Consider the following 21,427-nt stretch of genomic DNA (forward strand, 5'->3'; position numbering starts at 1 on the left):
ATCCTCTTGCTCTCTGCCTTGGTTAGACATTTCTTTGCACAGCTTCCACGGAAGCAAAAATATATCTCGGAGGGCATGGCTGGTTATGCGGAGGTCAGGATTCCGGCAGTTATCCCCCAATTAAATCACTGGGTCTCGAGCCAAACGTCCAAAACTTCAAAAGGATTTACTGGGAGTAAATAAAAATATGTCTATGGTCTTTTTAGAGTTGCCGGCAGATCAGCAGACGTACCTAAGAAAGAACTCCCTCCACTCCGCTTTGGTAGAGGAAAATGTACTTTTGCCGAGTTGAAGGGATCACAACGAAAGGAAATCAAGATCTGAGGCAAAAAGGCGCAGAAATTACACATTGAAAGTTCTCCCAAACTCCCTCCCTCAAGAATCCAGACGGCACATCCAATCGGAAGGGCTTATGGTGTCATGTGGGGTGCATCTTCAGGTGGTTTCTCACTCATCTGGTATGCTGGTTGACATTGGCTCACAGAGATAAGTCCATACAGTTGCGCAGTACGCAGGAATGCATCCCCTCCCAAATAGAAACCGTTTTCGCTCTCCGGCAACCTTTCCCTCCCAAATACCAAATTTCCCCTCCCCCACCCTGTTTCTATGACAGCAGACAAAAAGCAAGCAGCCTGAGGTGTCAAGAAAATGCCGTTGGAGGCCAACACCTCCCTTCTCATTAGTTGGCCAAAGTCTTGGAGTTTCATCTTCACAGGATCTGGCCTTCTAAAGAGCAGCCAGGGTGGATCTCCTCTGGGACTGACCGGTTGGATGGCCTTGCAGTCTTAAGGGACTTGCAGGAATCTTCTCCAGCACCAGAGTTCAAAGGCCTCCATTCTTTGGCGCTCAGCCTTCCTTATGGTCCCACTTCCACAGCCATACATTGCAACTGGGAAAACCATAGCCTTGACTCTACGCCCTTTTGTTGGCAGGGGGATGTCTCTGCTTTTTAGGATGCTGTCTAGATTTGCCATAGCTTTCCTCCCCAGGAACAAGAAATTGAAATATGTAAGTACAGTATAATATATCATTACTGATAAACGAATGATTAGATAGAGTTAAGAAAATGAATGTGAAATATATCGTTAAAAGTTAATAATTATAATGTTAAGGATAATATAATAAGGGATACATGTGATACAAAATACTGATTAGAATGATTATAAACATATATAAGTAAAATACGTATGATGATGTTATTATGTGCACAAAGATATATGTACCCAACTGACACACTGTTGAACGGAAAGAAACTTTTATTTGTTTGTTTTTGTTGTTATAAAAATACAAAACTTTTTATTTAAAAAAAAAAAAGATTTTCCATAGCTTTTCTCCCCAGGAGCAAGCGTCTTTTTAATTTCTTAGCTGCAGTCCCCACCTGTGGTGATCTTGGGAACCCAGGAAAATAAAATCTGTCATTCCCTCCATTTTCTTCCCCATCTATTGGCCAGGAATTGAGAGGGCCGGATGCCATAATCTTAGTTTTCTTAATGTTGAGTTTCAAGCCAACTTTTTGCCCTCTCCTCCTTCACCCACATCACCAACGAATTGGAGATGTCTAGTCTAATGAAATGAAGGGCCAGGGGCGACCTGATAGCTGTGTTTCGTATTTGAGGAGCTGCCACAAAGAAGAGGGGAGTCAACTTATTTTCTAAAGCACCAGAAGGCAAGACCAGAAACAATGGATGGAAACTAATCCAGGAAAGAAGCAACCTGGAATTAAGGAGAAACTTCCCAACGGTGAGGACAATTCACCAGTGGAACATAAGTTGCCTTCAGAAGTTGTGGGTGGCTCCATCACTGGAGGATTTTAAGAAGAGACTTGACAGTCACTTGTCTGCAATGGTATATGGTTGTGCAGGGGGTTGGATGCTAAACTTAATTGGTGTAAATCTTTGGTGAATTCTTTAATGGTTCGTTTTAGAATATAGAATAACAGAGAGTTGGAAGGGACCTTGGAGGTTTTCTAGTCCAACCCCTTGCTCAAGCAGGAAAACCTATACTATTTCAGACAAATGGTTGTCCAATCTCTTCTTAAAAACTTCCAGTGTTGGAGCATTCACAACTTCTGGATTGTCATTCTACTGATTAATTAATTAATGCGTTTTGTTAATGTATGGTTCCAAGTATGGTGGAGATCCAAGGTGAATATCCTTCTATTCAATTCCTGGAGTCCATATTGCCTGAAGGCAGCCAAGCAACAACCCTTTCCTGTCCCTGATATTTGAAAGGCGTATAAAACTTGTAATTTGGACTTTCTTTCATTGTAACAGATAACAGATAATCAGAGTTGGAACAGACCTTGTAGGTCATCTAGTCCAACCCCCTGTCCAAGCAGGAGACCATACACCAGTGATGGCTAACCTTTTTGGGTTCCTGTGCCAAAATTTTTGTGTGCGCTGGCACCCAGAAGGCAATGTACGCCCACACTGACCCCTGCACTGCGTCTCACAGCTGATTTTCAGCTGGTTTGAGGCCTTTTTCGCCCTCCCAGAGGCTTGGAAAAAACCTCTGCAGGCCGAATAGGCCTATTTCGTCACTTCTGGTATTAACAGGAAGTGATGAAATGGACCTATTCGACCTGCAGAGGCTTTTTTCAAGCCTCTGGGAGGCCAAAAAAGGCCTCAAACCAGCCAAAAATTAGCTGTGAGGCACGCGCATGCACAGTGAGGTAAGTTTGCCTGCGGCTTGCGTGTCGGCACAAATGGTTCTGTGTGCCACCTGTGGCATGCGTGCCATAGGTTCGCCATCACGGGCCTAAGCCATTTCTGATAGATGGGAGTCCAATCTTTTCTTGAAAGTCTCAAGTGATGGCGCTCCCACAACTTCCAAGGGCAAAGCCATTCCATTGGTTGATTGTTCTCACTGTCGGAAAGTTTCTCCTTAATTCCAGGTTAAATCTCTCGTTCACTTCCCATCCATTATTCCTTGTCTGGCCTTCGGGTGCTTTAGAAAATAGATTGACCCCTTCCTCTCTGTGGCAGCCCCTCAAATATTGGAAGACCACTATCATGTCTCCCTTGGTCCTTCTCTTCACTAGACTAGCCATGCGCAGTTCCTGCAACCGTTCGTTGTATGTTTTAGCCTCCGGTCCCCTAATCATCCTGGTTGCTCTTCTCTGTACTTTTTCTAGAGCCTCAACATCTTTTTTATAGTGTGGTGACCAAAACTGGATGCAGTACTCTAGGTGTGGTCTTACTAAGGCTTTATAGAGGGGCATTAGTACCTCACTTGATCTCGATTCTATCCCTCTGTTAATACAATTTAGGATTGCATTAGCTTTTTTGCCTGCTGCTGCACACTGCCGGCTCCTATTTAGCTGGTTGTCCACTAAGACTCCAAAATCCCTCTCACAGTTACTGCTATTGAGCCTGGGATCCTGCTCACAGTGGGATCCTATCTTTCAACAGACCTCCTTGCCTTTGCTGCACTGCCCATTGGCTTATTTTCTTCCTCCCTCTGTTAATGCAATTTAGGATTTTGTATCCTAGGGCTGCTTGTTGTTTTTTGTTTTTAGATATGAACATGGCACAATGAGCAGAAATTCAACGGGTGTAGCTTTCTGGCATAGCGATGAGACGATGGGAAATCCCCCAATATTTCCCATCGGGCTACAGGTAATATGTTAGCAGTATTCCAGTATTAGAGGGGCTGCCACAAACAAGGGGTGTGTGTGTGTGTCAGTTTATTTTCCAAAGCACCAGAAGGCAGGACAAGAAACAATGGAGGGAAACTTAGGAGAAACTTCCTAACCGCGAGGAAGAGTTTGCCTTCAGAAACTGTAGGTGCTCCATCACTGGAGGTTTTTAAGAAAAGACCAGACAGCCACTTGTCTGAAAGGGTATAAGGCAGTTGGTGGTTAACCTTTATGGCACCGAGTGCTGAAATGGGAATGCGCGCACGCTGAAAAGGAACCAAGTGCCAAACCGCGTGTGCGCCAAAAACCAGAAGAGCAGCTCCCGGCGCGCACATGTGCAAAGGCCACCTGGCAGGAGTGGGATTCAAATTTTTTAACAACCGGTTCTGTGGGCGTGGCTTGGTTGGTGGGCGTGGCTTGGTGGTCATGTGACTGGGTGGACGTGGCTTAGTGGTCATGTGATTGGTTGGGTGTGGCCAACTCAATATCACTCACATCGAGGCACGCATCTCCTCCTCGCCTGGCCTCTCATGACTGTGGGGATGCTGCAACAGTCGTAAGTGTGAAAAATGGTCATAAGTCACTTTTTTCAGGGCCATTGTCACTTTGAATGGTCACTCCACACAAGCGAAGTACCAGCAAAGGAGGGGGGGGGAAATTCCAGAGAAGTTCCTGAGACAGGAAGTCTAGTCCCGCCAAGAATGTAATAAGGGTTAATGGAGAGGCAGTTTCTGTAAGCAACACCAGAATGTTTCCTTCCTGTCTTCCTTACGGGATTAGGCCAGTAATTTCTTCTAACAACCGGTTCTCCGGACTGCTAAAAATGTTAACAACCGGTTCTAGCGAATAGGTACAAACTGGTAGAATCCCACTCGTGCCACCTGGTCTTTCAGCTTCTAAAGCGCATGTGTGCGCCAGCCAGCCGGTCTTCGTGCATGCATGTGCATTAGAAACTGGAAGACCAGGTAGCTGGCGCACATGCACGCACTGGGAGGTGCTCTTCCAGTTTCTGGAGCTCCTGCGCGCGCGAAGACCAGCTGGCCGGCGCACATGAGAACCCGGAAGAGCAACAGGCAATGGCTGGTGTGCCTGGAGCCATGGCTCTGCGTGCTACTTCTGGCATGCGTGCCATAAGTTCGCCATCACGGGTATAAAGTCTCATGCTTGAGCAGTGGGTTGGACTAGAAGACCTCCAAGATCCCTTGCAGCTCTATTCTGATTGATCAATATTTCTCCACCGAGTAGCCTCTTCTCCCAAGTCCCCTGCTGGACCTACCTGCCCGCCATTCTGAGGGTCCCATCCAGCCACCAGCAGGTGGGCCGAGAGCTCCGGGTGCTTGTAGCTGAGGCCTTTGACCAGCGTGGCTGCAGCCAGGACCCGCGGTGGCATCTCCGTCTCCAGGCTGTGGGGAGAAAGGAAAAGGCTGAGCACGCTCTGTTGTGCCTCAGTTTCTCTCTCTCCATTTGCAGTTTGGGAGGGCAGCTCCCAAGTGGATCTCTTTGAAGACCTTGGGCCTCGCCGGTCACTGGTGTGAAAGCTGCGACTCCAGTTTCTGGGACATTTGATCAGGCAGTGGTGGGATTCAATTTTTTTTACTGCCGGTTCTGTGGGCGCGGCTTGGTGGACATGGCAGGGGAAGGATACTGTAAAATCTCCAGTCAGAGGTGGGATTTGCCGGTTCTCCGAACTACTCAAAATTTCTGCTACCGGTTCTCTGGAACTGGTCAGAACCTGCTGAATACCCACTTCTGTTCTCAGAGATCATTCACACAACACTTCTAACCTGGGTGTCGAGTTACTACTATTGACCTCACCCCCTTCCTAAGAGGCCTGTAGGGGGGCGTGCATAAGCGCACCAATCGTGCCTACCGTTCCTGTCCTATTGTTTCTTTTTATTTTTCTTATAAGTATCTATCTCATGTATTCAAAACTATGTTTATTCTTATACCTGTATCTTGTAAGCGATTGACAAATCAAAAAAATACTAAATATATTTTTTTCTGGGCTTTGTCCTTTACATCACCAGGCTTGAAATGTTGGGCTCGGACAACCTTGAACTACACCACCTACGGTTGGACTTAAGCGTAGCGCACAAAATTATCTGCTACAATGTCCTACCACAGTCAATGACTACTTCAGCTTCAACCGCAACAATACAAAAGCACACAACAGATACAAACTCAATGTAAACTGCTCCAAACTCAATTGCAGAAAGTACGACTTCAGCAACCGAGTGGTCAAGGCCTGGAATGCATTACCTCAGGGGTCCCCAACCACCGGTCCGCGGACCGGTACCGGTCCGCGGAACAAGTCCTACCGGGCCGCTGGCTTGCTGGGCGCCATCTTTTTTTGATGAAAAAGTGCTTCCGGTGAACTTTTCCGGGTAGAAAGCTCACCGGAAGCACGTTTTCATGAAAAAAAGATGGAGGCGCCAGCGCTTCCGGTGAGCTTTTCCGGGTAGAAAGCTCACCGGAAGCACGTTTTCATCAAAAAAAGATGGCGGCGCCCAGCTGGTGCCGGTACCGGGCCGCGGCGCCCAGCTGATGCCGGTACCGGGCCGCGTCGTAAAAAAGGTTGGGGATCACTGCATTACCTGACTCTGTAGTTACATCCTCTAACCCCCACTCCTTTAACCTCAAACTATCCACTATTGACCTCATCCCATTCCTAAGAGGTCTGTAAGAGGTGTGTGCATAAGTGCACCGTCGTGCCTACCGGCCCTGTCCTATTGTCCCCATTTATTCATTCCTATTTCCTATAATCTTACTCATGTTTATGATAATATCTATTAAAAATAAAATAAAATAAAATAAAATAAAATAAAATAAAATAATAAAATAAAATAAAATAAAATAAAATAAAATAATAAAATAAAATAAAATAAAATAAAATAAAATAAAATAAAATAAAATAAAATAATAAAATAAAATAAAATAATAAAATAAAATAAAATAAAATAAAATAAAAATAAAATAAAATAAAATAAAATAAAATAAAATAAAATAAAATAAAATAAAATAAAATAAAATAAAATAATAAAATAATAAAATAAAATAAAATAAAATAAAATAAAATAAAATAAAATAAAATAAAATAAAATAAAATAATAAAATAAAATAAAATAAATAAAATAAAATAAAATAAAATAAAATAATAAAGAGGCTGGATTTGCATCCCATGCTAAGCCCCAACCAAGTAACCCAGATTAAAAATAATTACAGGGAGGGAGTGGGCTGCTGGGGGCCCACAGGAGTTCGGGAGAGCCCTTAGCTAAATTTTGGTGCACTTCAGAGAACCCCGGACTCCCACTCCTGGCTGGCCCTGCCCACCTCCTCCCAGGAGTCCCCACGTGGCCCGTTTTGGATGCAGGTAAGTACAGGGCACACACGGAGGCTCTTGGAGGGTGAAAAAAAGGCCTCCTGGAAGTTTGGGAAGGCCGGAAATGGGCCCGTTTCCAGCTTCCAGAGAGCCTCCAGCGGGCCTCAGGGAGGCCGTTTTCACCCTCCCGGAGGCTCGAGAAAAGCCTCCAGAGCCAGGGAAGGACAAATATGCCCCCGTCCCCACCGTGATGCAGGAGGCTGACTAGGCCACGCCCACCACAGCCACGCCTGCCCAGCCACCGGGCACCGAACCCTTTACTAAGATTTTGTGAAGCCCACCCCGATTAGAAGATAGGCTCAAGATCCAGATGGATCGTGACATACTCGAACACTGGGCCGTATCTAACAAAATGAAATTCAATGTAGAGAAAAGTAAAGTCCTACACGTAGGCAAGAAAAACCAAAGGTACACATATAGACTGTGTGAAACCAGGCTCAATAGCAGCAATGGGTAGGTTGGACTAGATGACCTATTACAACTCTGATTATCTGTTAGATGAACTGTGAGAGGGATCTTGGAGTCTTAGTGGACAACCAGCTAAATATGAGCCAGCAGTGTGCAGCAGCAGCCAAAAAAGCTAATGCAACCCTAAATTGCATTAACAGAGGGATACAATCGAGATCAAGGGAAGTACTAATGCCCCTCTATAAAGCCTTAGTAAGACCACACCTAGAGTACTGCATCCAGTTTTGGTCAACACATTGTAAAAAAGATGTTGAGACTCTAGAAAAAGTACAGAGAAGAGCAACCAGGATGATTAGGGGACTGGAGACTAAAACATACGAAGAACGGTGACAGGAACTGGGCTTGGCTAGTCTAGTGAAAAGAAGGACCAGGGGAGACATGATAGCGGTCTTCCAATATTTGAGGGGCTGCCCCAGAGAGGAAGGGGTCAAGCTATTTTCTAAAGTGCCTGTAGGCCAGACAAGGAATAATGGATGGAAACTGAACAAGGAGAGAGATTCAACCTGGAAATAAGGAGAAATTTTCTGATAGTGAGAACAATCAACCAATGGAACAGCTTTGCCTTTGGAAGTTGTGGGAGCTTCATCACTGGAGGCTTTCAAGAAGAGATTGGACTCCCATCTGTCAGAAATAGTGTAGGGTCTCCTGCTTGGGCAGGGGGTTGGACTAGATGACCTACAAGGCCCCTTCCAACTGTCTTAATCTGTTAATGATTGTGTGCTGTCGAGTCATTGTCGACTCTTATCGACCACACAGAGGTTCTCCAAGACAACCCCTATCCCATCCTAACGTCCCTATCCTAATGCTTTAACCCTTCCCACGATGCCTCCCACGGCCATCGGTCCTTCCCCCTTGTTTGAGGTTGTCCTCTTTCCGAGAAAAATCCGAGATTCCCGCCACGGCCGCTCATTGCATCTCTCCGCCTCCAGGGGTCGCCACTAAGCTTCTCTACAGTTGGCAGGGAAATTCCCCGCTTGCTCTGTCAACCTCCGCCACTGAAGCCACATAGCAACTGCTGACGCAAGGACATTCTCTTCACCCATTGGCTGGGTGATCCCATACTGGGGTTTTGCTGTCCCTCCATCCCTCCTAACCCGGTGCCAACGCTCCCAGTGGAAGAAATGCGGGTTCAAACTTGGAGGGCGAATTCAGGATTAGAATAGAGCAGGAAGGGACCTTGGAGGTCTTCTAGTCCACCCCCCTGCTCAGGCAGGAAACTCTTATACCATTTCAGACAAAGGGTTGTCCAATCTCTTCTTAAAAATTCCAGTGTTGGAGCATTCACAACTTCTGGAGGGAAGTTGTTCCATAATCTGATCTGGAGGAAGCGTTCCAATATCTAACGGTTTTCCACAAAGAAGAGAGAGTCAAGCTATTGTCCAAAGCACCTGAAGACAAAACAGGAAGCAATGGATGGAAACTAATCAAGTAGAAAAGCAGCGTAAGGAGAAATTTCCTGACAGTTAGAACAAGTTGTGGGAGCTTCATCACTTGAGATTTTCAAGAAGAGATTAGAATTAGAATTCTTTTATTGGCCAAGTGTGATTGGACACACAAGGAATTTGTCTCGGTGCAAATGCTCTCGGTGTACATAAAAGAAAAAGATACATCCGTCAAGAGTCCAGAATCATAAGGTGAGACACTTAGTGATAGTCATAGGCTACAATAAGCAATCAAATCATACTAGGAAACAGTCGATATAAATTGTAAGGATACGAATAACAAGGTTACAGTCATACAGTCACAAGTGGGAGGGGATGGGTGATCAGGAGCGATGAGAAGATTAACAGTAATAGTAATGCGGACTTTGTAATAGTTGGACAGTCTTGAGGGAATTATTTGTTTAGCAGTGTGATGGTGTTTGGGAAAAAACTGTTCTTGTGTCTAGATGTTGTGGTCACAAGAACAGTTTTTCCCCCAAAAGCCATCACTCTGCTAAACAAATAATTCCCTCAACACTGTCCAACTATTTACAAAGTCTGCAGTACTATTGGTCTGCTATTTGTGGGAAATGGTGTAGGGTCTCCTTCTTGGAGGGGTTGGACTAGATGACCTACAAGGTCCCTTCCAACTCTGTAAATCTGTATGCTTCATTCTGTAAAAACAAAATAGTTGGCACCTTTCAGTCTGTAATTGTTCTCCCACTCACTTGTGGGGGAAAATAAAAAAAGCAGAGTTTAGAAAGCACCGCAGGCAACACCCAAAATAGCAACAGATTTCCTGACCTCCGGTACTTTCCAACTCCCCGCTGCAGGGAGCGCTTGATTTCCCCTGACGGGAGCCAATGAGAGATCTGTCCTTGGGCCGCTGCCTTTTCTGGGAAATCAAGTGATAAAAAAGAAGCACCATTTTTATAATGGCCACCAGGGGGCGGTGCTACATCAAGAACAATTTCCCCACCAAGGATGAGCGGGAAGATTTGACTCTCTCTCAGAGACCGCAATGAATGAACAAATGAATTATTGGGTTCCATCATAAGCGGATTGCTTGAGGCACATTTTCCCCTTGTTTAGAGGGGATTAGAACAGAACAGAATAGAACAGAACAGAACAGAACAGAACAGAATAGAATAGAATAGAAATGATGGGATAGAATAGAATAGAATAGAAATGATGGGATGGAATAGAATAGAATAGAATAGAATAGAATAGAATAGAATAGAATAGATGGGATGAGATGGGATGGGATGGGATGGGATGGAATAGAGTAGAGTAGAGTAGAGTAGAATAGAATAGAATAGAATAGAATAGAATAGAATAGAATAGAATAGAATAGAATAGAATAGAATAGAATAGAATAGAAATGATGGGATAGAATAGAGTAGAGTAGAATAGAATAGAATAGAAATGATGGGATAGAATAGAATAGAATAGAATAGAATAGAAATGATGGGATAGAATAGAGTAGAGTAGAATAGAATAGAATAGAAATGATGGGATAGAATAGAATAGAATAGAATAGAATAGAATAGAATAGAATAGAATAGAAATGATGGGATAGAATAGAGTAGAGTATAATAGAATAGAATAGAAATGAATAGAAATGATGGGATAGAATAGAGTAGAGTAGAGTAGAATAGAATAGAATAGAATAGAAATGATGGGATAGAATAGAATAGAATAGAAATGATGGAATAGAATAGAGTAGAGTAGAATAGAATAGAATAGAATAATAGAAATGATGGGATAGAATAGAGTAGAGTAGAGTAGAATAGAATAGAATAGAAATGATGGGATAGAATAGAATAGAATAGAAATGATGGAATAGAATAGAATAGAATAGAATAGAATAGAATAGAATGGAATGGAATGGAATGGGAATGGAATAGAATAGAATAGAATAGAATAGAATAGAATAGAATAGAATAGAATAGAATAGAATAGAATAGAATAGAATAGAATAGAATAGAATAGAACAGAACAGAATAGAAATGATGGAATGGAATGGAATGGAATGGAATGGAATGGAATAGAATAGAATAGAATAGAATAGAAATGATGGGATAGAATAGAATAGAATAGAATAGAATAGAATAGAATAGAATAGAATAGAATAGAATAGAAGGATAGGAACAGAATAGAATAGAATAAAAATGATGGGATAGAATAGAATAGAATAGAATAGAATAGAAGGATTTGGAATAGAATAGAATAGAATAGAAATGATGGGATAGAATAGAATAGAATAGAAACGATGAGATAGAATAGAATAGAATAGAATAGAATAGAACAGAACAGAACAGAATAGAATAGAATAGAATAGAATAGAATAGAATAGAATAGAATAGAATAATAGACTTGGAAGGGACCTTGGAGGTCTTCTTGTCCAACCCCTTGCCTAGGCAGAAAACCCTACACCACTTCAGACAAATAGTTATCCAACATCTTTTTTAAAAAAGTTCTAGTGTTGGAGCATTCAGAGGCCCAGGGAAAAAAAACCAGTTAAAATGGACACCTAACATCAAAAACTTCATAGAAAAAGCACAACAAAGAATGTTCTTTCTGCGCCAACTCAGGAAGCTCAAACTGCCCAAGGAGCTGCTGATCCAGTTCTACAGAGGAATGATTGAGTCTGTCATCTGCACCTCTATAACTGTCTGGTTTGGTTGTGCAGCCCAACAGGACAGACACAGACTTCAGAGGATAATTAGGACTGCAGAAAAAACAATTACTACCCACCTGCCTTCAGTTGAGAACCTGTATACTGCACGAGTCAAAAAGAGGGCTGTAAAAATATCTACAGACCCCTCACATCCCGGACATAAACTGTTTCAACTCCTTCCCTCAAAACGACGCTATAGAGCCCTGCACACCAGAACAACTAGACACAAGGACAGTTTTTTTCCTGAAAGCCATCACTCTGTTAAACATCTAATTCCCACAAAAAAATGGCATTCTGTGATCGAAAGCCTGTTCTGTTTTATGTACATTGGGAAGTTCAAAGCTTTAATCACCATCTTGATTTTTTTTGACCCCTACCCCTAACAGGCCTCGTTTCATGAAAATGAGGAATGCATGGTCTGATGACTGCCTTGGCAGCTAATTTCCACCCTTCCCTTCTCTCTCCTGTTCATCCCTGATCATTACTGATCAGGAATGCATCAGGCCTACTCTATCTAGATCCCACTTCATGCTCTGCTGGCCTCTCTTCCTTCTGCTCCGATCTGCTACCCTGCCAGTTGGTGCCCCTTGGATGTGCTATCCTTTCTGGGACCAAAAGATAAGCAGAGCTGGAGACCCCTCTGGGGTTGGGCTTCCGTGGTAGAGGAGGAACCCCCCGGCGGGCTCCCGTAAGCAGCTCCATAGACTTCCTCACCTGTGGAGCTCCAGCTGGTAATTGATCAGATCGACCATGGCCTGAGCATCAGCCGCAGAGCCGGAGAGGGCACAGTAAATCCGGTCGTGCAGGGGCTCTAGCTTGTTGAAGAAGCAATTGACCACCGACTGCCTGGAAAGAGGAAGGCAAGATATTGAAAGCAATCGGAATAGAATTAGAATTAGAATAGAATAGAGAATATAGTAGAATAGAATAGAATTAAGAATAGAATGAATAGAATAAAGAATAGAATTTAGAATAGAATAGAATAAAGAATAGAATAGAGAATAGAATAGAATAGAATAGAATTTAGAATAGAATAGAATTTAGAATAGAATAGAATTAGAATAGAATAGAATTTAGAATAGAATAGAATAGAATAGAATAAAGAATAGAACTGAGAATAGAATAGAATTAAGAATAGAATTTAGAATAGAATAGAATAAAGAATATAATTAAGAATAGAATAGAATATAGAATAGAATAGAATTTAGAATAGAATAGAATTTAGAATAGAATAGAATTTAGAATAGAATAGAATTAAGAATGGAATAGAATTTAGAATAGAGTAGAATTAAAAATAGAATAGAATTAAGAATAGAATAGAATTAAGAATAGAATATAGAATAAAGAATAGAATAGAATTAAGAATAGAATAGAATATAGAATACAATAGAATAAAAAATAGAATATAGAATAGAATAAGGAATAGAATAAGGAATAGAATAGAATAGAGAATACAATAGGATTAAGAATAGAATAGAACAGAACAGAATAGTAGAGACAACAGAACAGAATAGAACAGAACAGAATTATATTATTTATTTAAGGAAATTTATATTGCCGCCTATTCACACTTATTTTACCAAGTGTGACACAAGGAATTTGTCTCCAGTGCATAAGCTGTAGTGTACACACAAGCAACAAATGATAAATAAGGATCATAATCATCAAAATACATTCACTATAAATCATAAGGAAAAAAAAACAATGATAGTCGTGGGGTACTAAATAAGCGAATAACATAAATCATACTAGGATACTAAAAAAAAAAGGTAAGTAGTAGGTCATCTCCACCGCTCATCCCTACCCTAGCTTAATTTTTACCTGTGCACTCTGGAGTGGGCAGGATCTTAATTAATTAATTATTTTGAGGGGGGGAGGTAGAGCTTATATTGGGCGCACATGTAAAAAACCAAGCTAGGACTTACTTTCAGGGTAGGTCGTATTTTCAAGGAAACGGGGTACTTGGATGGGGGACCACTAGGAAATCCCACAGAGGAGGATTAGATTGGGTTGTTGAAAAAAAAAACCACTCTGGAATGAGGCAAGAGCCAAGGACCTCTTGATTATCTCAAAGAAAACTATGTAGGCCTGTCCCTCACATCACCAAGAGTTGACTTGAAGGAGACGTCCACTTCTCCTCTGGGCAAGGAAAGATATTAGACCTTTATTCACCTTCACCCAGATTCACATATTCCTTCAGCCTCTTACCCTGCAGAAACTCGGGAGTCAGAGCCCACGACAACTCCGCCATCAAACTCCACGGCCATGATGGTGGTCTGTAGAGGAGAAGGGGAACAAGTGTTATTTGTAGAGCAGAAGAGAAGTAAAAGCACTTACCACTGCTGTGAAATCCGCCTGCTGTCGGGGAGGGCATCCAACCAGCCAATGCTCAGCTCTATCCAGTCATCCCGACTCTAACCCGAATTAGGGGGGTTACAGTGTCGTAAAAGGTTTAGTTTAATCGATCAAAAACTCCGCTGAAAGATCTGGGGTGCTGCCAGTTGGTCCTGTGTAGTTGCCAGCAGCCTGAAAACAAAACCAAGCCAAAATCTTGGCAGGGGATCTCAGCGTTTCGGCAAAACTGCTTCTCTTGCCTTTCTAGCTAATTGGATCTGTTAGAATAAGAGAGTTGGAAGGGACCTTGGAGGTCTTCTAGCCCAACCCCCTGTTTAGGCAGGACACCCGATATTATTTCAGACCAATGGTTATCCAATCTCGTCTTAAAAACTTCCAGTCTTGGAGCATTTATAACTTCTGGAGGCAAATTGTTTCACTGATTAATTGTTCTAACGGTCAGGAAATGTCTCCTTAGTTCTAGGTTGCTTCTCTCCTTAATTAGTTTCCACCCGTTGCTTCTTATCCTGCCCTCAGATGCTTTGGAAAAGAGATTGACTCCCTCTTCTTTGGGGCAGCCCCTGAGAGATTGGAACAGTGTTATCATGTCACCCCTAGTCCTTCTTTTCATCAAACTTACTAGACATACGCAGATCCAGCAACCGTTCTTTACATGTTTCAGCCTCCAGTCCCCTAATCATCTTTGTTGCTCTTCTCTGCATTCTTTCTAGAGCAATGATGTTGAACTTTTTTGTTGTGGTGTGCCGGATGCGCGTGTGTGTGCCGGCACCCACAATGCAATGTACCCCACACCCCCGCCAACACCTCCCCCTGCCCCCTTACCTGCACTGCGCATGTGCGTGCCTCCCCCCTGATTTTCAGCCTGTTTGAGGCCGTTTTCGCCCTCCCGAAGGCTCGAGGGAAGCCTCTGCAGCCTCGGTAGGCCGAAAAACGGATCTTCCGGAAATACCAGAAGTGCCCGTTTTCAGCCTCCGGAGGGCCTCTGGAGCCTGGGGGAGGCCGTTTTTGCCTTCCCAGGGGCTTGAGGGAAGCCTCTGTAGCCTCGGGAAGCCGAAAAACAGATCTTCCAGAAATACCGGAAGTGCCCGTTTTGGAGCCTCCAGAGGGCCTCTGAGGGAAGCCTCTGCAGTCTTTGGAGGCTGAAAAACGGGCCCGTTTCAGCACTTCCGGTATTTCCGGAAGGCCCGTTTTTTGGCCTGCCGAGGCTGCAGAGGCTTCCCTCGAGCCTCTGGGAGGGTGAAAACAGCCTCAAACGGGCTGCCGAAAATCAGCCGGGAGGTGCATGCATGCACAGTGCAGGTAAGTTTGGCTGGGGCTCACCTGCCCACACAAATGGCTCTGCATGCCACCTGTGGCACACGTGCCATAGGTTCACCATCACAGTTCTAGAGCCTCAACATCTTTTTTACATTGTGGCGACCAAAATTGGATGCCGTATTCCAAGTGTGGCCTTACTAAGGCATTATAAAGTGGTATGAACACTTCCTGTGATCTTGAATTCTATCCCTCTGTCTATGCAGCCTAGAACTGTGTTGGCTTTTTTGGCAGCTGCAGAATGCCAAGCACGGAACATAACTCACTTCTCTAGCCATGCAGGGGAATTCGGGCTGGCAGGGAGCCCCAAGGCCCCTCCCCGTGCCAAGTCCGGCCTGCGGCATAGCAGAAATCTCTCCGAGCCAGTTGTGGCTTTGCACAGCGTTTTACAGGCAGGTAGAAGGTTCAAAGATCAGCTTTATCAACGACTTGGTAGCTGGATAAGAGAACACCTGCTTCCTTTACAGCCAACCCATCCCCCCACTGAACCAGTTTGCTGAGAAAAAAAACAAAACCAAGTGGTACAGATAAGTCCTTGATTTACGACCGCAAGGGAGGCCAAAATTTCTGCCGCTAAGCGAGACAGTATGCTGAGTTTTCCCCCTATTTTACGACCCTTTCTTGCCAGGGTTGTTAAAATAAAAAGATCCAACATGAATCCGGCATGTTGGAAATGTAGAAAGAAAGAGGGTACCTTCTACCACATGTGGTGGTCCTGTTCAGAAGCTCAGAAATATTGGCTTAAAACCAAACAATGGCTGCAAGAATTTCTTAAGGAATAAGTAGAATTGGAACCAGAACTATTTCTGTTAGGGATATTCAAAAAGAAACGTGGAAAAATATATAAAATATATTGTATTACACATCTTAATGGCTTCTAGAATAGCTTATGCTCAATGCTGGAAGCACAACTACATACCATCGGATGAACTGATTATTCTAAAAAATAATGGCATGTGCTGAAATGGACAAATTGACTTTAATGATACAAGAGAAAGAGGAATCTGAATACTATAGAATTTGGGGGAAATGGTATAATTGGATCGAATTAAGACAGATAGAAAATGAAGGAATTAAAGAAGCAACTTATACATTAAATGTATATATTTGCACAAAATTGTATATATTTGTAAATATGCACAAAAGATAGAAATGGATATGGGTGTCACAAAACTGTTAATGTCATGATATTTATTTTTTGTTTTATTTTTAAAATATACAAAAGTCTAATAAAATTTATTTAAAATAAAATAAAATAAAATAAAAAGATCCAAACAAAACTTTTTTTTTGAAAATGCAAATAAACCAGGAAAGTGGTTAGCATATAGACTGAGAAAAAGAGAAGGAACAGAAGCAGATTCCTCAACTAATAGACGATCAAGGAAACCTTTGCTATAGAAATGAAGACAAAAAGAATAGTCAAAAACTATTATGGGGAATTATATGAACAAGAGCAAGTTGGAGAAGGAGAAATTAAAAAATACCTGAAAAAAGCAGAATTATCTAAACTACGAGAAGAAATTAAAACAATGTTAGAGGAAAGAATCACAATGATGGCATTAACAGAAGCAATAAAACGACAAAATAATGAGAAAGCATCAAGGCCGGATGGTCTACCAACAGAATTGTATAAAATCTTCCAGGATTCCTTTAGCAACATAATGCTGGAAGTGTTAAATGAAGTATTGATAGAGGCGAAAATAACCAATTGATGGATGGAAGCTTACATTACTCTCACACCGAAAGAAGATTGTTACGGTAAGGGTCTTCAAACTTGGCAACTTTAAGTCTCGTGGACTTAAACTCCCAGAATTCCTCAGCCAGCAACTTTAAGTCTCGTGGGCTTCAACTCCCAGAATTCCTCAGCCAGCAACTTTAAGACTCATGGACTTCAACTCCCAGAATTCCTCAACCAGCCACTTTAAGACTATTGGACTTCAACTCCCAGAATTCCTCAGCCAGCAACTTTAAGACTCATGGACTTCAATTCCCAGAATTCCTCAGCCAGCAACTTTAAGACTATTGGACTTCAATTCCCAGAATTCCTCAGCCAGCAACTTTAAGACTATTGGACTTCAATTCCCAGAATTCCTCAGCCAGCAACTTTAAGTCTCGTGGGCTTCAACTCCCAGAATTCCTCAGCCAGCAACTTTAAGACTCATGGACTTCAATTCCCAGAATTCCTCAGCCAGCAACTTTAAGACTATTGGACTTCAATTCCCAGAATTCCTCAGCCAGCAACTTTAAGTCTCATGGACTTCAACTCCCAGAATTCTTCAGCTAGCTGCTTTAAGACTATTGGACTTCAACTCCCAGAATTCCTCAGCCAGCAACTTTAAGACTATTGGACTTCAACTCCCAGAATTCCTCAGCCAGCCACTTTAAGACTCGTGGCCTTTAATTCCCAGAATTGAGTCCAGCCCCAACATTTCTGCTGCGAAGCAAAACTTTTGTTTCAGTGAGTTGTGCTCGGTTTTTACGACCAACATCGAGTCAGTTGCCAAGCATCTGAATTTTGATCCTGTGATCGAGGACACTACCATGGTCGTTAAGTGTGAAAACGGGCCCTAAGTCACTTTTAACAGTGCCGTCGTAGCTTGGGACGGCCACGAAAGGAAAGGTTGTAAGTCAAGGATTATCTGTATTGCTTTATTCGCATAATTGATGGGGTTACACACTTAAAGTACTCAAATAGATTTAGATCGATGTTTCTCAATCTGAGTGTTCTACCCTGGAAGGACAGATTGAGTTCCGCCCAGGCGGTGCTGGGTGTAACTGGGTGGGGCATCTTAAGTAAGGGAGACGGGCTCCTTCCCATTCAAGGGCCTCCAGGGGATGGAAAATCAGTCCAGATGTGGGCCGCCAATCTCCCAGCCTCAGTTTCTCCTCGATAAATCACTAAATGGCGTCTCCTGCTGACTTCCCAGACATGTCAGTTCTCATTTTGGGGAGCAAATGAATGGAGCTCCCCTGGTTTTGTTTTTTTCCCCCAATGCCTCAGTTTAGCTGGGGGATTTCCTGGTGGTCTCCCATCCCTGCTTAGCTTTATTTGAAGATGCCCACCGAGGTGTTTGCTGTAATTGCACAAAAATGGGAGGAAGTCAGTTCTCTTTTGAGGGGCACATGACTGGGACTCCCTTTTGTTTTTTTTAATGCCTCAGTCTAGCCCTGGATTTTCCTGGTGGTCTCCCATCCCTGTTTAGCTTTCTTTTAAGATGGCCACCGGGGTGTTGCTGTAACAATTGCATGAAAATGGGAGCAACTCTGTTGTCTTTTAGGGGGGCAAATGAATGAAAGCCCCCCCCTTTTTTTTCAATGATTCTAGCCGGGGGATTTCCTGGTGGTCTCCCATCCCTGTTTAGCTTTTCTTAAGATGTCCACTGAGGTGTTGCTGTAACAATTGTTCAAAAATGGGAGTAAGTCCGTTGTCTTTTGGGGGCCAAATGAATGGAATTCCCTTTTCCCCCCCACCCCCATGTCTCAGTCTAGCCCTGGGATTTCCTGGTGGTCTCCCATCCCTGCTTAGCTTTATTTTAAGATGGCCACTGAGGTATTGCTGTAACAACTGCACAAAAATGGGAGCAAATCAGTTCTCTTTTTTGGGGGGGACAAATGAATGGAACTCCCCTTTCCCTCCCACCCCCATGTCTCAGTCTAGCCCTGGGATTTCCTGGTGGTCTCCACTCCACACTTAGCTTTATTTTAAGATGCCCGCCGAGGTGTTGCTGTAACAATTGCACAAAAATGGGAGTAACTCCGTTGTCGTTTGGGGGGGACAAATGAATGAAAGCCCCCCCCTTTTTTTCAATGACTGTAGCCGGGTGGATTTCCTGGTGGTCTCCCATTCCTGCTTAGCTTTCTTTTAAGATGGCCACTGAGGCTTTCTTTTAAGATGGCCACTGTAACAACTGCACAAAAATGAGAGCAAATCAGTTGTCTTTTTGGGGGGCCAAATGAATGGAACCCCCTTTTTTTCTCCCCACCCCCATGTCTCAGTCTAGCCCTGGGATTTCCTGGTGGTCTCCCATCCCTGCTTAGCTTTATTTTAATATGCCCACAAAGGTAACAATTGGGATTTCCTGGTGGTTTCCCATCCCCGTTTAGCTTTCTTTTAAGATGCCCACCGAGGTGTTGCTCTAACAATTGCACACGCACACACGCACACACACACACACAAAGGGCGTAAGCGTGACCGGCGGGCAATCGAGATTTGCTTCCTTCCAGGCCAGATTCCGCCTTGCAAGTCAGCAACGAAGCGCTTCCAACCCATTTCCCTCGAATTCAAACGTCTCCCCGGCGCAACCCTCCTCGTTTCGCGGGAGACACGAACCCCCTTCCTCTCCCACGCCCCACCCTCCCTTCTCCTCCGCTCCCGTGTCAATGTTTGGTGTCTGGGGTGGGGAGAGAAACAGCCTTGAGCTGCACCCCCTTCCCCTGCAGAGCCCCTCAACTCACCCCGGTGCTGATCTTCGTGACCCCGCGATGATCCATAGCCTCCCGTTCCCCACGAAGCGCCTCGGAGTGGAGAAAACTCGGAGTGGAGATCGAAAGTGATAGCAAAAAAAGAGTCCGAGAGGGCGCAGCGCCTCCCGCGGACATCAGAGGGCGCCCCGACCTGTCCATCAACCCCGGGAGAAGCGCCGCGGCCGTGGGAGAGCAGAGCGGGACTTGGACTGCAGCCCCTATTATTATTCCCCACCCGCAGCCAGTTTCATCGAAGGAAAGGGGGTTCGGATTCAGATGAACGAGAGTTGGACGGGACCTTTGTAGGTCATCTAGTCCAACCCCTGAAACTGAACAAGGAGAGATTCAACCTGGAAACGAGGAGAAACTTTCTGACAGCCGGAACCATCAACCCATGGAACAGAAGTTGCCCTCGGAAGTTGTGGGAGCGCCATCACTTGAGACTTTAAAGAAGAGATTAGACTGTCATTTGTCAGAAATGGGTCTTCCGCTTGGGCGGGGGTGGGTGGGTGGGTTGGACTAGATGACCTATAAGGTCCCTTCCACCTCTGGTTATCTGTTAAGTCTGTTAAAGCCCCACCTCCCGCCCAAGCAGGAGACCCTACATCATTCCTGACAGGTGGCAGGCAGTTCCAATCTCTTGAGATTGGATCACCTGAGACTTTCAAGAAGAGATTGGACTCCCCTCTGTCAGAAATGGCGTAGGGTCTCCTTGCTTGGGCAGGGGGTTGGACTAGATGACCTCCAAGGTCCCTTCCAACCAGTGGTGGGATTCAAGTTTGGGTTTTTTTACTCCCGGTTCTGTGGGCGTGGCTTGGTGGGCGTGGCAGGGGGAAGGATACTGTAAAATCTCCAGTCAGAGGTGGTTATTTGCCGGTTCTCCCAACTACTCAAAATTTCCGCTACTGGTTCTCCAGAACGGGTCAGAACCTGCTGAATACCCACCTCTGCTTCCGACTCTGATGATCTGTTACCTTCTTCTTGAAAGCCTCCAGTGATGAAGCTCCCACAACTTCCGAAGGCGACTTCTGTGCCATGCGTTGATTGTTCTCACGGTCGGATAATTTCTCCTTATTTCCAGGTTGAATCTCTCCTTCTTCAGCAGCAGAAGATGAGACAAGAAGCCATGGGTGGAAACTAATCAAGGAGAGAAGCAACTTAAAGGGGAAATTTCCTGACATTGGAACAACTTGCCTCATGAAGTTGTGAATGCTCCAACACTGGAAGTTTTTTAAGAAGAGGTTGGATAACTATTTGTCTGAAGTGGCGTAGAGTTTCCTGCCTGAGAAGGGGGGTTGGACTAGAACAGGGGTCGCCAACCTTTTGGACCTCAGGGACCACCAAACTCATGATTTTAAATCCCAGGAACCACTAACCGGTTTGGTGGGCGTGGCCTAATTTGTGGGTGTGGCTTGGTGGTCATGCGACTGGCTGGGCATGGCTTGTCTGTAAATATTATAAATATTTGTATAAATATTGCAGTTTTTAATATATGTAAAAAGCCATTTTCACCTAAAATCGGGCAAAGCAGGCAGGCAAATGTCCCTTCCGACTCTGTTATTCTGTTCTAAGTGAAGCTGGACTTTAAAGAAGAAGAATGGGAAGAGGATCGACAGTTTTAAATTTTGATCGGAGAAGACTCGTGAGGATTATCATGGACAGCCAAGAAAACAAACCGGTGGGTCACTGAACAAATGAAACCAGCATTC

General features: G+C 43.9%; 1 protein-coding gene across 1 annotated transcript; it reads right to left on the reverse strand.

Annotated features, from left to right (window-relative positions):
• Window positions 1-3,866: 3,866 nt before the first annotated feature.
• Window positions 3,867-19,813, reverse strand: LOC113425976 (proteasome subunit beta type-9-like). The gene is made up of 5 exons (XM_087952852.1): window positions 19,710-19,813; window positions 13,794-13,861; window positions 12,300-12,431; window positions 4,914-5,040; window positions 3,867-3,881 (listed from the first exon to the last, which is right to left on the reverse strand). Exons 1-5 carry the CDS (start codon window positions 19,743-19,745, stop codon window positions 3,867-3,869), a joined length of 378 nt encoding a protein of 125 aa, XP_087808978.1. The 5' UTR covers window positions 19,746-19,813.
• Between the last annotated feature and the right edge of the window lie 1,614 nt (window positions 19,814-21,427).

The sequence above is a fragment of the Notechis scutatus genome, chromosome 2 (assembly GCF_049901735.1).
Source record: "Notechis scutatus isolate UNSWTSFEM ecotype Mainland chromosome 2, rNotScu1.2, whole genome shotgun sequence".
NCBI classification, from domain to species: domain Eukaryota; kingdom Metazoa; phylum Chordata; class Lepidosauria; order Squamata; family Elapidae; genus Notechis; species Notechis scutatus.

Coding starts and splice junctions, on each gene's coding strand:
- LOC113425976 (XM_087952852.1), bottom strand. CDS start 19,745: ATGGATCATCGCGGGGTCACGAAGATCAGCACCGGG. Junction 12,432..13,793: donor GACTCCCGAGTTTCTGCAGG/GTAAGAGGCTGA, acceptor TCCTCTTTCCAG/GCAGTCGGTGGTCAATTGCT. Junction 5,041..12,299: donor TACCAGCTGGAGCTCCACAG/GTGAGGAAGTCT, acceptor TTCTCCCCACAG/CCTGGAGACGGAGATGCCAC.